Source organism: Argentina silus (assembly GCF_951799395.1).
Source record: "Argentina silus genome assembly, chromosome: 15".
In the NCBI taxonomy this organism is placed as follows: Eukaryota; Metazoa; Chordata; class Actinopteri; order Argentiniformes; family Argentinidae; genus Argentina; species Argentina silus.
Genome location: NC_139669.1, coordinates 1,135,278 through 1,151,049, shown reverse-complemented (window position 1 = coordinate 1,151,049; position 15,772 = coordinate 1,135,278). Strand labels below are relative to the sequence as shown.

General features: G+C 47.4%; 1 protein-coding gene across 7 annotated transcripts in view; it reads left to right on the top strand.

The window, feature by feature from the left end:
* Positions 1 to 14,904, top strand: part of dlg3 (discs, large homolog 3) — a gene marked incomplete at its 5' end in the record, with an annotated part of 78,924 nt that extends 64,020 nt beyond the window's left edge. For 2 of the 7 annotated variants that reach the window (XM_083686575.1, XM_083686569.1), the window contains 12 exons: positions 665 to 767; positions 6,674 to 6,788; positions 8,567 to 8,743; positions 8,857 to 8,932; positions 9,617 to 9,716; positions 11,433 to 11,474; positions 11,828 to 11,878; positions 12,002 to 12,103; positions 12,239 to 12,411; positions 12,837 to 12,946; positions 13,101 to 13,192; positions 13,359 to 14,904. In XM_083686575.1, the coding sequence (XP_083542701.1) occupies positions 665 to 767; positions 6,674 to 6,788; positions 8,567 to 8,743; positions 8,857 to 8,932; positions 9,617 to 9,716; positions 11,433 to 11,474; positions 11,828 to 11,878; positions 12,002 to 12,103; positions 12,239 to 12,411; positions 12,837 to 12,946; positions 13,101 to 13,192; positions 13,359 to 13,465 (1,248 nt within the window). In that variant the 3' untranslated portion in view covers positions 13,466 to 14,904. Of the gene's footprint in view, positions 1 to 664; positions 768 to 1,364; positions 1,784 to 5,352; positions 5,609 to 5,751; positions 5,859 to 6,673; positions 6,789 to 8,566; positions 8,744 to 8,856; positions 8,933 to 9,613; positions 9,717 to 11,432; positions 11,475 to 11,827; positions 11,879 to 12,001; positions 12,104 to 12,238; positions 12,412 to 12,836; positions 12,947 to 13,100; positions 13,193 to 13,358 lie in introns of those variants that run through there. The other 5 variants (XM_083686570.1, XM_083686571.1, XM_083686573.1 and 2 more) reach the window with 4 other exon arrangements.
* Between the last annotated feature and the right edge of the window lie 868 nt (positions 14,905 to 15,772).

Below are 15,772 nucleotides of genomic sequence, written 5' to 3'. Positions count from 1 at the left end.
CTTCTTCTCTTAAACCAAGTAGAAAGGTGTATTTCTTTATGACATACAGCTTCAGTATTTTCAGCATATTTTACCACTAAACATTGAGTAAGGAGTTGACATACAGGGGTTAGAAATGATTAAACAAGAGAGGTAGGGACCATCAAGTTACCTTGCAGTCAAGGTCCTACATCTCATTTAAACAAATAATCTTTTATAGCTCATGCAAGCCCCCCCCCCCCCCCCCCCCACCCCACCCCACCCCCCTGATGACAGATAAGTACCTTTCTGCAGCACACATCTGCTGAATGTCCCTCTTGGGATTTTGAGCCAGCAATTTTCTATTCCCGAGACTTTTCATCATGGCAAGGTCATACAAGGTCATACCTCCACTGATTGAAATAAAATCATCCAGCTGGTGAACCCCGAGAGGAGAGCCTCTGCTCCTCCTGGATAGATAGCCACAGTTGTCACAGATAGCATCGTTCCCCAGTAGATCTCAATGAGTTGGGCCATCAACCTGTCATCTGGGCTCTTATGGCTAAGTCTCTGCCCTGTGTGTGTGTGTGTGTGTGTGTGTGTGTGTGTGTGTGTGTGTGTGTGTGTGTGTGTGTGTGTGTGTGTGTGTGTGTGTGTGTGTGTGTGTGTGTGTGTGTGTGTGTGTGTGTGTGTGTGTGTGTAACAGGTGAACGGGGTGAACCTGCGGAACGCCACCCACGAGCAGGCAGCTGCGGCGCTGAAGAGGGCAGGCCAGACTGTCACCATCATAGCCCAGTACCGGCCTGAAGGTAGGAGTCTGACTGACAGCTCTCATCTCTGCTCACAACACGCAATTAACATACCGGTCTTTACAAACACTCTTATTCAAACACCACTTTAAGTCAGTGCATAGTACTCCTATATCAAATAAGAGGGTAAGCAACTGCATGAACGTGTCATTGTCCACTTATATTCTTCTCATGTTGATCTTTATGCGGTGGAAAAGATGGGCTGAATAAGCATCTTGCTTTGACTGAGGACTGAACTGTGCATATAAGGGGCATTAAAGACCTGTGTTTATCAGGTGATAGTTGAATTGAGCAAATCTGGTTTGGAACCATAGAATTAGAATTCTCAACCTCAGAGATAGCAAGTCCTGATTCTTACTGAGAGGTTTTCACATCTCTTTCTTTTACAATAAAATGCAGTCAGAATTTGCTAATGAAAAGTGTGAGGGTTTTTTTTGTTGCATTTCCTGGTGCTGCAGTGGGCACTGCAGTCAATGTGCAGCCCGTCAGCTACCTGGCCTGGCCCGGCCTGGCCTGTCTGGAGGGAGGGAGGGAGGGAAGCAGCTCTGAAACGGGGACAGGGCTGTGTGGAGGCTGATTGGCTGCCTGGCTGCCTGGCTGCTGCTGATTCAGGTTCAGGGGCGCCTCTTACGTTCTACCAGACTGAAGTGTGTACAGAACCAACTGCTAGGCGGGCAGGCGAAGGCTGTTGTCCCCCTTTCCGAGTCCCTTCCCTTCCCAAGTCACCGTGTCGGTGTGTCCGTGTCTGCCGCGGTCGCTGAACAGCGAGAGGCGAGAGGAGACGAAGACCAGCGGAGTCAGGTTCACAGAGGCGCGGGAGGAAAGTTTAGCAAAGAAAGAAGGAGGAAAAGGTGGAAAAGCAGAGGAACTTTTGAACTTCGGCTACACAAATGTGGATGGGGGATGGGCATGAATATACCACCAGAAGCCGCATGAATTCCCCGTCGGCTGGATGTTATTAGCTATAGGATCAGATACCAGGGCTGAGAAGGAACTCAAACCTGCACTGAACTGAGGTGAGGAATTAAACTCGGAACGAGTTGCCTTGTCTTTGGGAAAATGTAGGGGCTTATTTATTTTCCAAGAATGAGGAGGGAGGAGATTATACAGTAACAACCACAACACACACAACAGAACATTGGTGCTAATGTTGCTCGTGTATCGAGGAGCTGCGGAGTTGTAACATTTGTTGCTAGGTGGTGGAGGAGCTGTTAGCTCTTAGCCGGTTAGCTATATTGCCTTGTGTTGCCCCAGACCTAGCCACCGAGCTAAACCTGCGCCCTGGACTAGCTCCTGTTAGCACCCTTTGGATAAGGTAACCCAGCTGCTATTCTTAGCCCAACTAAACCCAGTGCTAGGATCAGTGTGGAAGCGGATTTGTAGCGAGAGCTAGTCAATGAAACAGACATCTGAGCTAACGTTGGTTCAGTGAAGTTACCTCGCCTTGTGTTCATCAGGTGGTCCTGGTCCAGTTCAGGACCAGCGGTGTCAGGGACCGGGAGGTTGAGAAATAACTATCCATGACACTTTGTGCTTGTTAGCCACAGCCATTAGAAGTGTAATAATATGGTTAATTTCAAAAAGTGGCGACCTGGATAAGGGACCACTTAGCCGAAGTTTAGGAGGCTTGTTATTTTCCATTTTGCACCTGACAATATAGTGATATTACCAGCACACCAATCTGTTTGAGCTGCCATCTGTCTGAAGTTGATAAGTCGCTGGGGCCAAGATTAGACTTAGTACCGTCTCTGCTCCTAGAAGAGTTCTTGTTTGATTTGGAGCACTTACTAAAAGGCATCTCTGCTCATGTATTCAACACTGTAGGTGGACACAGGTGTGGTCAGAACAGGTGCCTGGTGGTGTTCTGGGGAAGTCTATCAGGGAAGTAGACTTATGGGATGATTGCATCATGTTCCAGCCTGAAATTGTCCCCATGCACACTGCACACTGTGTCTCAGAATCCCCCTAAGGCGGTGCAAGGTACATTTTTGACCTGAGAAAAGTCCCCCGGGCAGCATTGCACTGCATTTCATTGTAGGCTACGTGTCATTGCTTTACATGTTGACTTAAACAAATGTGTCAGTATAGGCTGATATTGTCACTTTTATCTGTCATTCCTTGAACAAATCTTTGCAGAAGGGAATAAACAAATAGGCGCAGGCTAACACAGGGTTATCTGGAGAGATAGCCCCTTACTTGTGAGACCGCTATGGAATTCTTTACATAGAAATGCATGCACACTGTAACAACAATGAATGGATTTCATGAGCTTTAGGTCTCAACTCCATCCTTAGCTGTGAAAATGAGAGGAATGTGGGAGTATACGTTGTGGCTTGTTCTCCCCGTATTCCTGATATCTCCAATAAAACCTGGGAATGGTCCTAATACTCTCCCAGGAACTGACTTTTCTGTGGAAACAAAGGTCAGATAATTGAGGCTAGAATAGCTCATTGAATTAGAATTGGATCTTGGCTCAGGAAGCAGTTGTCAGAGGCCCACCAGGCTTGCCACCCAGCACAGCAGAGGGTATCTTTCCAGAACAATTGTGGATGTGATTCCTCTCATACCTCTCATGTTCTAACTGCTGTCAATCTGTTCTGAAGCTCACACAATGTCACCAACTGCACGCGTCAAGCGATATCTTGTATAACATTGCTGAAGTGAACTCTTTTTTTTGTAAAATGCCTCAAGTCACAACAATACAATGGTGCCTTTATGGTAGTTATGTCTGTTTAACCTTTGTATGGCAGTGAAGGACACCACACCGTTACGTGTCTGTTGAGAGCGGGCAATACTTAACCAGCCTAACAGACGAGTCAAGAGCGTTGGCAAATGATTGACTTCCTTCTTCCCCGCTGGTGCTCTAAGATCTCCAGCCAATAGCTGTGCTGGCATCCCAAGCTCTGTCATGACATGTCCTTAGTCCGGGGCCCGGCTCTGTGCAGGAGGGACCGCAGCCCAGCCCGGTGCCCACTGTAGAAGACAGTCCGTCAGGGGGTAACTGGAGTGTGAATGCTGGTTCACGCTGGGCGCGGTGCCTGGGCTCCTCTCAGGGGCCGGAGCCCGGCCATCCACAGACCTCTGATGGGAGGCCAGCGCCGAACACTACATGAACCCTCACAGCAGAGGCGGCACCAGGAGGTCCTCCCTTTCATGCACTAGCCCACTGGAACACCACCAGATCTTACGCCGACTCTGGATCAAGTGTAATGGGGGGGGGGGGGAGTAGAGGGGTGTGTAGATGTGCTCTCATGCCCCCGTCCCCTCGGGGGGTGTAATTACAGTAGACCTCCTCGTCCCTGCCCAACCCTCATCAGAGAACGTTTTAGTGACATAGTGAAGCTTGGGTTTACATGGGTTTCTATCCCTGTTGCCCGGTGGTCCCAACCCAGCCTAACCCTGGGTGCCTAGCACACACTACTGTTCTAAACACGGGCCTGTGATGTTGCATAACTGGATCAAGATGGAAGCAGCCCATCCCCAAAATAAAAGGCAGTGTGACTAATGAGGACAAGCGGTATGAGAGCAAGATGCAGAAATGACCCAGTTTCTCTTCACTGTCTTCCTCTCGTCTTCCTTAGGGGTCAGTTCAAACAATGCAACTCCTCTTCTGTCATATGTGGTGTTAACTGCGGTTAGTGTGTGCTGCTTCACAGTGCTGCAGCAGGCTGAAGGTTGTTGTCCCTACGTATTGACTTTGGTTACTGAGTCTACTCTGTATCAGGTTGCGTTTCAATCCCTTGGAAAGCCAGGCTGTCTCCTCTCCTCCGCTCTGCTCTGCTCTGCGGCAGACTACAGCTGTTTCCTCTGCTGTTGTTCCATGAGGTCCCCAGTGGAGCCTGGCAGGCAGCTGAAGGTGGGCAGCAGGCTGCAGGCTGCAGGGTGGTCCTGCTCCTTCAAGGCTCAATGGTAGTGGTGGTTAGACAGAGGGCTGAGAAAAAAAGAAAAATATCTTGAATTTTCACGCTCATCCTCTCGGACACTTCACAGTAGTGACATCACAGGGTGACGTGTCCGAGAGGATGACAACGTTTTCCAAGACTTATGACAAGGTGAGCAACCATTTGTTACCTTTTTCCATTTTTGAAGCTGGGCTGTAGTGCATTGTACTAACACACAGTGTCATCATATCTACTGTCCACAGACCTGTAGCATTGAGGGCTGTACCACCCACAGCCCTCTGTCTCCCTCCTCCCTCCTCCCTCCTCCCTCCTCAGACTGAGACACACTTAAGTAGTGTTGGTATTGTTAAGTAGAACACTGAATTGTCTGGGTGTCTCATCTCCCCTTCCAGTTTTTGTCTTGTATCCCCGGTTCCATTGTTCCTCTCCTCCTCCTCCTTCCTTGTGTCTGAGAGCCAAGTGGACTAGTCTGTTCTGCTCTGCTGCTTCCGCATACGCTGTCCTGCCGCTCCTGATAGTGCTGGGGCGTTGCCCCTGGTTACAGGCAGGTGGTGTCGTGTTACCAGGCTCACCTTGCTGTGTCATTCTCCTGTATTGTTAACCCTTGAGAGAGAGAGAGAGAGAGAGAGAGGGGAGAGCAGGGCGGAGACTACACAACAGGCCTGGGGCGCGGTTTCTGTTTGCTTTGATTCCTCTCCGGGTTTCGGCTGGGGGGACGCTTTGAGTCGGTGGGCCTGAGAGAGTTGTTTTGTTTTTTAACACCTGACTGGGTTTATTGTTTGAGACCTCGGGAGTCGCCTGAATCATCATTGGAGGAATGGTTATTTATATTCAGTGGTCACCTTTGGCTTTTATGAGACAGGATACGTGGACTTTGATCTATGGTTTCTTCCCTGGAAAGGGAAAGTGTTGCCAGGCAGGTGATGACTGATTCATAAGGTGAGTAAACCCTAACCTGGAATTGAGCAGCTCACCTCACAGGAAGCACAGAGGTATTTTATTTGAAAGTGAAACAAGTTACTTCATTCGTTTGTTCATTTGTTACTTGTTGTCGTGACTTGTTGACTTGGGGTGTATTTCATTTGGGCTAGTTTGTCTACAATGCTGACATCATCGGCCGTGGTATTTGGTCATGGCCTTCCAGTAGGTTGACTGACTCACAGAAGGGAATGGTAGGCTATCTGGTGCGGTACGTTAATGTGGAGCCGACACCTGTTGTTGCGCTATTGTTACACTGTTAGAACCATTGTTTTATTTATCTTGTCTTGTCTTATCTTGTCTTAGCTGAGTTGGGACAATGCAAATGTTTAGGGACTCTGTTCAAGCCGCTGTGCTCCCCATGTTACTCTGAAGTGCTGTCGTCACTTAAGTACTTGTTTTTCTAGCTGCCTCAGTTGGGTGGTTGTTTCGGTGTGTGTGTGTGTGTGTGTGTGTGTGTGTGTGTGTGTATGTATTATTCAATGGGTTGGTTGCCTAGCTTGTTCCAGCAGCCTGAGCGCTGAACTGCTAATGAGCTCACGTCTAATGAGGAGGCTCAGGTGGATTCATAGATCACCATCCCTCAGCCCTGCAGGAAGTGCATTTATACGCCATGACAAATGGTCATGCGTTGAAATTTGTTGGAGGCCTTCCTCTTTTTTTTAATTTTTTTTTTTTACTCTTTTTTTTTTTTTTACCACACTAAAGAGTCCATGTTGAACTTAATTAATCTGCATAATTAATTACCTGACAGGAGGTATTAGTGGATGTGTGAGGCAGATACATGATGAATCTCCATCTGTTCCTTGGGTCATTAATCAGTCTACAACAAGCGGCTGAGCCTCGCCTGCCTCCCGCTCACCGCAGCCCCGAGCCTCAAACAGCCCCTCGCCAGGAGACGAGGGGCTACGGGGGTCAGATCCAGGCCGTGGACGGCTGGTAGAATGAAATGTGGAAGTGTGTTGCGTTTGTGACAGTGTGTGTTGACCTCTGTGTGTGTGTGTGTGTGTGTGTGTGTCCCTGCAGAGTACAGCCGCTTCGAGTCGAAGATCCACGACCTGAGGGAGCAGATGATGAACAGCAGCATGAGCTCGGGATCGGGCTCCCTGCGCACCAGCGAGAAACGCTCCCTCTACGTCAGGTACCGCTAACACACACACACAGAGTACACACACACACACAGTACACACACACACACACACACAGAGTACACACACACAGAGTACACACACACACACACACACACACAGTACACACACACACACGCAGTACACACACAGAGTACACACACACACACACACAGAGAGTACATAACACACACACACACCTTCCACTCTCACAGACTATACAAACCGGTATACACAGACGATGATAAGCCCACCCCTCATAAATGCAGGCACACTAAATATATATAGTTTACATTTGCTGACTGTAGCCTTTTTGGAATCAATATCAAGACCTAAGCACTCCATGCTGCAGGATTTCTTCTGGTTCCAAGAACCTTTTTGTTATCAGATGATCAGATTAACAAAAGCTGCATGCTTGATGAACTTGTTGAAGCAGCATTTTCCATTGGGAGGTGATTTTAACCCCTCCTCATATGATGGTGTTTGACCCGGGGGCGGGGGACAGAGCTGGTGGAAGCCCAGTATTCCATGTTGTCAGATTTTGATACCAGATTGTATGGAACCTGGTTCAGGAAGTGCAACAGGTGTCAGTGTTCTGCTGTAATGAGTGCAGCTGCTCCAATCAGGATGGGGTCACAGGGGTCAAGGTGAAAAAGTACATACATACACGCACGCACGCAAAAAATAAAACATTTTCAGATAATTTTGGTACAGAAATCTAGGCCTAGACAGAAAAACAAGGACACACAAATTGAGGAACGTCACTATAAACACGATTTAGATTTAGTTTATCTTCCCCTCATGTTCTGCAAGTGTTTGAATTGCTTCTCGAACTCAGGATGAAATCAGTTTGGCGTCTGAAGGCAGGGACAGGCAATAAAGAGAATGAAAGGGGCTGTCTGTCATTGGGCCGTTCCATACAGTACCTCCCTGGACCACCCGCAGACACACGAGTGTAAGCCAGTCTGACTAATCTAAGGCCCCTCTTAAGACGAGCTCCTGAGCCCTGCAAAGCCAAGCGTCTTCTGTGTGTGGCTGTGTGTGGCTGTGTGAGTGTGTGTGAGTGAGTGAGTGTGTGTGTGTGTGTGGCTGTGTGAGTGTGTGTGTGTGTGTGTGAGTGTGAGTGTGAGTAAGCACACAGCTATGTGGAGAAGCAGCCATACTCCCTCCCTGCCCATCCTCAGGATATGTTAGGAGGACGCTTCTCAGGTGCTCGCACACACACACACACACACACACACACAGGCTGTGTGAGAGGGGGCAGGCATGCTACTGTACCTGTCAGTGCTACTCTGCCAGCAGGCGCCTGAGGAGCCCGTATCAGGTCAGGTGGGTTATTCCAGGTAGTCGGAAGGGGAGAATGTAGGTCTGTTAACACTGGCCACCTCTCACAGGACCACACAGTGGCCTTCACATAGAAGTGGTGGGTTGGTTGCCAAGGGAACCTGTGGAGCAGGTATTTCTCCCTTTTTAAAATGGCTTTGGGTTTACCTGTCTGACAGGGTAGAGACAGGGGAGCTGTGTCTGTGTTATGGGAAGTATGTGGCAACAAAGGAATCAGTGAATGGTGGTTTTACAAGCATGCTAACCTGTCACTAGCATGCCATATAGTAAGGTATGTAAACTGTTACGTATCGGAAGGTTTATATGTGTGTATAGTGTGAGTGACACTAACCCCCCCCCCCCCTCTCTATCCCTCTCTCTCTCTCTCTCTCTCTCTCTATCCCTCTCTATCTCTCTATCCCTCTCTCTCTATCTCTCTCTCTCTCTCTCTCTCTCTCTCTCTCCACAGAGCTCTGTTTGACTATGACCGGACCAGAGACAGCTGCCTGCCTAGCCAGGGCCTCAGCTTCTCCTATGGGGACATCCTGCATGTCATCAACGCCTCCGATGACGAGTGGTGGCAGGCGCGGCTGGTCACGCCCCACGGGGAGAGCGAGCAGATCGGGGTCATTCCAAGCAAGAAAAGGTACCTCATCACCCCCGCCCCGGAACCGCCCACACTGTCCTCCTCTCAGTGTGGTTTTAGTCCAACGTGCCCCGTGAGAAACGTTTTGAAACATGTCTTTTTGTTCTGTGCAGGGTGGAGAAGAAAGAGCGTGCAAGGTTAAAAACGGTCAAGTTCCACGCTAGGACAGGCATGATCGAGTCTAACAGGGTAAGCTTGGAGGGCTTGTCCCTTTCTTCTCTCCTGTCCTCTCCTCCTCCAGTGGCTGTCTCTCCTGGGGACCCAGGGAGCTGACCCACTTCCCCTGTGTGTGGGAACAGGAGCAGGGACCTGAACACTGTTAGACAGGCTCATGTTACAGAGTACAGACAGTCCCCACTGCTAGGAGCCTCTGTGGAGACCGGAGGCCCCTGAAGACTCCCTACATTCATAGCACCTAGCCGTCACTGGCCTGGCTGCATTTGTACCATTTGCAATATTTAGTTATTGCTGTGTAATAGAATATCAGAAACTCAGTTGGTTTGCAAAATGTACGTAGGTTTTCTCATTTGTGAAAATATGAATTGGCCAAATCTATCACATGATATTCTTGTAATATTTTGCCAGTTATTCACAGTCCTTTGATCACAGGTCACCATAAGAAGACAAATGTAAATCTTATGCAGTTAGGGTCCAACATGGATGAAGCCTCTTCCCTTCACATTGAATTAATGTTCCATTAATTTCACCCTGGTTATTTGTCACATATTTTGTTGCCCATTATTTCATTTTGCATCCATTTTTGTTTTGATTTGGTTTTGCATGTGTGTGTTTGGTGTCCTTCTCATTGAAAACCATTCTGTTCTGTTTCTGTTCTCATCACCCCCCTCCCTCCATCTGCACATCTCCAAGCAGCCAATCAAAGTAAAGCGCAAAAAAAGCTTCAACCTCTCACGCAAGTTCCCGTTTTACAAGAGCAAGGAGAATATTGTGCAGGAGTTGGTGGAGTCTGAACGTGAGTACCCGTGTGTGATAGATAGATAGATAGGTGGTAGGTAGGTAGGTAGGTAGGTAGGTGGTAGATAAAGGGTTTTTTCACGCTTTCCTTTCATGCTTCATCCTTCTCTCAACTTCATGTCTCTGTCAACCCTCACCTCTGGGAGTGGGCAGTGCCTGTTCTCCCTCTCTCACTGTCACTCACTCTGGCCCAGAGAGGACCCCCACCCCCCCAGGCCTGGGGGGAGTCAGGTGTTAGTCTCTCTCTGGTGTCTGTCTGTCTGTCTGTCCTCTACTGGAGACTCAAGGTGTGTGCTGCTGGTGGGCGTGCGTGCGTGCGTGCGTGCGTGCGTGCGTGCGTGCGTGCGGCTCCACTAACACAGTAATGCTGTGCTGCTCCAGAGGCCCGGGCCCTGCTGTGCTGCTCCAGAGGCCCAGGCCCTGCTGTTAGTCCCAGTCCATCTTCTAGTCACTGACCCTCAGAACAAGACGCTCATTAACCCGACTGCAGCACTAAAAAGCTTTTAACACTAACAAGTCAGAATCCCGTTCTTAATGGGATTGGATGGCCGTTTGGAATTGAAAGGCCTCGGCTTACTGGGAGTAAAGTGGAGCGAAAGCTTAATGAGCACAGCAGCATCTTGTGTTGGTGGGGTCTTCCCTCCCTCCCTCCCTCCCTCCCTCCCTCCTTCCCTGCCCGCAAGGCCAGCAGCACACAGCACCTCTCCTCCTCCTCCTCCTCCTCTCTCTCTCTCTCTCTCTCAGCCTGTCCCGGCTCTCACTAACCTCTTCTTCTTCCTGTCTGCTCTCTTCTCCTCGTTGCTCTCACCTGTCGGGACCCTAGGACTTCCCAGGGTTAAGCGATGACTTTTATGGAACAAAGAGTTTGAGTAAGTGTGTGGTTGTACTGTGTCAAGCAGCTGTCCCCTGAGCTCACAGCAAAAAAAACGCTTCGTCAATGCAATGCAGACTTGGCTGGCAATGACGACACCACACACATACACTATGCACTAACAAAGGAAAACACACACACACACACAGACACACACACACACACAATGCCCAAACACGAGCACTTGATATGCTCACAGGTAGGCACACACACACAAAAGCACATTCCTTAGCTCAAAGAGCAAGTGTTAGACATTGTCTTGTTCCCCCTAAAGATCTTAGAATGTCAAAGTTTAGTAGGACATTGTTAGACAATGATTACTTGAAGAAACCTTGTAAATCCCTCCACTGAACAGGGTTTTGCTTTTCTTAGTTTGCAATGCTGCCCCCTCCTCTCTTGAGTCTGCCCACCAAACGCCACTGTTTTCTTTGGCTTGTCCCTGACACTGTATCTGCTGTCACAGACACAGAACCCGCCATAGGAAACACTGGCAAGGGAATGGAGGGCCAATTGGGACTTAGTTAAAGGAAACACTTCGTTTCCTGTAGTTGGCACCTCCAACCACTTCCCTGTATAGAGAGCAACGCTGTTGCCCTGAACAAGACTCTCGTTTTTCTTTTTCTGCTGTTTCTGCTTTTCCCGGGTTATTTGTAGAGGGACTGGGGATTTGCTTATTTTCCCTGACGCGCTGAGACTGGTGAACATGCTTTATTTTTTTCACCAAAATGAAAACCAAGAGAATTTATTTTGACGTGCCTCTGTTGAGCAGCTTTGAAAGGGTTAGGGTTAGGGTTAGGGTTAGGGTTATCCGTATCTGCAACCTAAACGTTCTATTCCTTCCAGAATGTCTGACGTCCAACACCAGCGACAGTGAGAGCAGCTCAAGTGAGTCATCTTTACTTCCTGCTTCTCCTTGTTTTCTTTTTTCCTTATCCTTTTTCCCCCTCCGTCTACCTAAATGAAAAGCATGCTGCATGTCCTTAAGTCTATTTCCAGGACTGTTTTTTATTTCAGTCCTCTGTGGTGATCTACTGTTCCATTGGGAGGATATCCGGCCCTTCGTAGTTCAATCCTCTCTTTCATGCGCTGTTGTGGAAAATGTGGTTGCATGAAAAGAGTACATTAGAACATTACTCTCTCTCCCCCCACCACTAAAATCAACCACTTCTCCTAATCATGGGATTAATATGATTAAGTCCAATACCTTTGACTAAGTCTGTTTCCTTCCTGCTTTGCAGAGGGCCAGGAAGACACAATTCTCTCCTACGAACCAGTGATTCGACAGGAGAGTAAGTCAACATCTATGTTCACCTCCGTCTGAAAAGGGTCTGAGACTTGCAAACGTTACGTTTTTATTCCAGTGTTTTTGCAGCCATTTTGTTCTGACCCGTTTCCTGGCCTCTCATTTGTAGTTCACTACACAAGGCCTGTGATCATCCTGGGCCCAATGAAAGACAGAGTAAATGATGACCTCATCTCAGAGTTCCCCCACAAATTTGGCTCCTGCGTTCCTCGTGAGTAATTGAAGACACTCAGCACCACCATCACATCACCATAGCAACCCACAGAACAACTGCCGTGATGAAACAGCCTTCAGTGCGTACTGTCTAACAGCCTGTTGACTGCGTTGTTTGTTGCTCTCCACGCAGACACGACTCGCCCGAGGCGGGAGACTGAGATGGACGGACAGGACTACCACTTTGTGGGGTCACGGGAGCAGATGGAGAAGGACATTCAGGACAACAAGTTCATCGAAGCGGGCCAGTTCAACGAGAACCTCTACGGGACCAGCATCCTGTCCGTCAGAGCAGTGGCTGAGAGGGTAGGGGACTCGCCTTCAACCACACACACATGCAACACACGAAGACGCTGTTCATCCACACACACACATGCAACACACGAAGACGCTCTTCAACCACACACATGCAACACACGAAGACGCTGTTCAACCACACACACATGCAACACACGAAGACGCTGTTCTTATGACTCCGTTTGGAATGATATCACAGGTTTCTGTGCTGAGATGTGAAGCAAATCACTAAGAAGTAGACAGTGCCCAACATATAATGCCTGAGATTGAAACATCGCCTTTGAAGTGCTGATAATTGCAGTATATCCAAGGAACAGAACTGTATAAGTAATACATTATTTATGAATACAGGGCCTTATCTGTGCCTAGAAATAAGGAAGTATGTGGTATTTTTGTTCTTACTGAGCCCCTTTTTCTCCTTCCTCTTCCTTCAGGGAAAACACTGTATCCTGGACGTGTCTGGAAATGCCATAAAGCGACTGCAACAAGCACAACTTTATTCGATCGCAATTTTCATCAAACCAAAATCCGTTGAAGCTCTAATGTGAGTTTGGAGTTTTTGTAACTCGTGGCGATTATTATTTTCCGTGGAAGCGGTTGATTTTAAATGTGGTACCACACAACAATCCCTTACCATACTGTACAGTAACCATGCCTACAGTAACCATGCCTACAGTAACCATGCCTGTTCCTTACAGGGAAATGAATAAGAGGCAGACTTATGAGCAGGCCAACAAAGTCTTTGACAAGGCCATTAAGCTGGAACAGGAGTTTGGAGAGTTTTTCACAGGTAAGACTTTAGTTTAGTTTTGAAATGAGATGAATCTGTGTATTTGATACTGTTTGGATCCTAATGTTGCATGGATATTTCAACCCCCGAGGAACCAACACGAGTACAGGCATCGGTGCTAATAACCTTCCCTTCTCTCTCCCCCTTCTCTAACCCTAACCCACAGCCATTGTAATGGGTGACTCACTAGAGGAGATCTACGACAAAATCAAGTTGATCATCGAGGAACAGTCGGGCCCCTACATCTGGATCCCTTCCTCAGAGAAGCTCTGAGCTCCCAGCTGTTCCCCTCTGCCTCTGCAGAGCGCTCCTCTCCCCTCCCCCCGAAAACCCCTCCTATCCCCCAAATAGCTCCTTCCTCCCCCTTTTTTGCAGATATGTTTCATATCAAGTTTTAGTGTCATCATTATGTTACTCTCAAATGAAAAGAAGTCTTATCACCATTACTGTGACTGTGCACACCCCTGCATGAGTTTCTCAGCAAATCCATTCAAGACTGGAAAATGCCATTCCAAATGAATTTGTCATTTAAAAACAAAAAAGGGAAAAGAATGAATCCTTGTGTGAAATGGGACTGACAGAGAAGATCAAAAATGTTTTACAGATGTCGGAGTGAGGAGTTGGGATCCAGAGGAGTTGTAGGGGAATAGAGACAAATCATACAAGTTGGAACACTTTGTAAATGTTCATCATATCACATTGAAAAAAGACACGCAAGATGAGAAGCGAAGACCAATTAAGGTTCTTTTTTTCTACGAGGACTGGATAAAATCAAGCCCAGCTGATGGTACTGTTCAAGGAGGCATCTCCCTCTAGTTTAGTATCACTGAAGACGCTGGTGGAGAACCCTACAAACTGGCGGTCTGTTTATCACAACCCAGCTTGTTGTTTGATTGGCTGCCGGTTGTTTGGGCTGCAGCTGATAAAGACATCTTGGGGGGCAGAACAAAGGAGGAAATGAGTTATGAATCGCTACATTTATATAATGAAATCACAAGGTAAATGATAAAATCCTACTGAGATTTTACTACATATTAAAAACTACACGTTTTACACTTCACTAGAATTGTCTACTTCGGAGGGCTGTTAGATTTCATTTCTCTTTTTTTTTTTTTTTTTTGTGGGATTTTTTGCTTGTGGTTTTTAGCTGCTCTGTGTAAAGGATGGGGGCAGAGATGTGTAACTGGGCTCTCTGCAAAACACCAAACTGCCTTACATCAAATACTAATTCTCTTATATTACTACCTGTACTTTGTGAGGGAAGTTACAAATAATTGACAAGAAGAAAAAAAAAAAGTTTTTTTTAGTTTTTTTTATTACTTTCTCTGCGTTACGCTCCGACTTCGCGGAGGCCTAACTTGTGAGTGCAATAGACAAACCGCAGAGCCTCACCTCTGTATTATCCTGTCCCCACCCCCTGTATTTGAACCCTTTTCCTGTGTAATTTAAGAAGAATTATTGGATTCCAATTTGGGCAGCCATTGCTCCCTCACCCATGTTGAGCAGCAGACTACCCTATTACACTCTCTGCCTTCCCAGATGATTCTCTTCTGATTGAATGGTCACACGGTACTGTCCTGTATGCCACCATGAAGGTGGCCTTAAAACGGGTAGAACATGACAATAATTGTATTGGATGTCGTTCTAACAATTAAAGAGTCAATATAACCTGTTTTGGATTGTCCCCTACCCACCCCCTCCCTCACCCAAAAGATCACTAAAGATGGGTTTGATATTAAACCTATATGCTCTGTGTATCTATAAAGTTTTGAAATCCTTTTTGAATTTGTTCTGGGCAGGAGCACTGTGTTGAACCCTGTGGTATGCCTGGGGCGAGCTGGGTCAGCTCAGGAATCTAACGCACAGATACCATTTCCCCTGCGACTAAAGGGCAATGTTATGTTTGAAAGGAGACACAGAGAGATGGCTCACAGATGCTAAATGTGAATGGGAGAAATAACTGAACTGTGTCGTCTCTCTTGAGTGATTTAAAGGCATTTGCAATTGAACAATTTTAATAAGCGGATATATTATGTCTTACCTTTTTCTTAAGATGTGGTGAAGTTTGTCAAGACCACCTCTGTGGTATCCCTTGCATGAGTTGGCTGTATGGATCCAACAGGATTGAAATGACCCGCCCCATCTTCCTTTGCGGATCTTGACACTGTGTGTTTATGTGTACATGTGAGGGGACATGTCTGGCTTGTTGAAGAAGAAGAAGAAGGAATACTGTGGCCCCTCCCCCTGTGAACACTTTATTTTCCTCCTCCTTTTCATTACTTTCAGAGGAAAGGTGTTTGTTTTTTTCTCCTCAGCCATCAGAGAGTCAGACCATCTTCTTAATGCCCACAGGAAGTGGTAACCTAGCCCTGTGGGTCCCCTGCTCCCTCACCCCCCAAAGCACCTGTACCTGCAGGCATTTTCTGAACAGGTGTGCCCACCTGCCAGGCACCACTGCTAAACCAGCTGTCATTACCTGTGTCAAAACCAGAGTTCAGGGAATAACCGAAGGGAACAGAGCCATTTCTAAACTGCTTACAGACTGTTTCAAAGGGTGTGGTAGCTGTAAAATGTAAATAA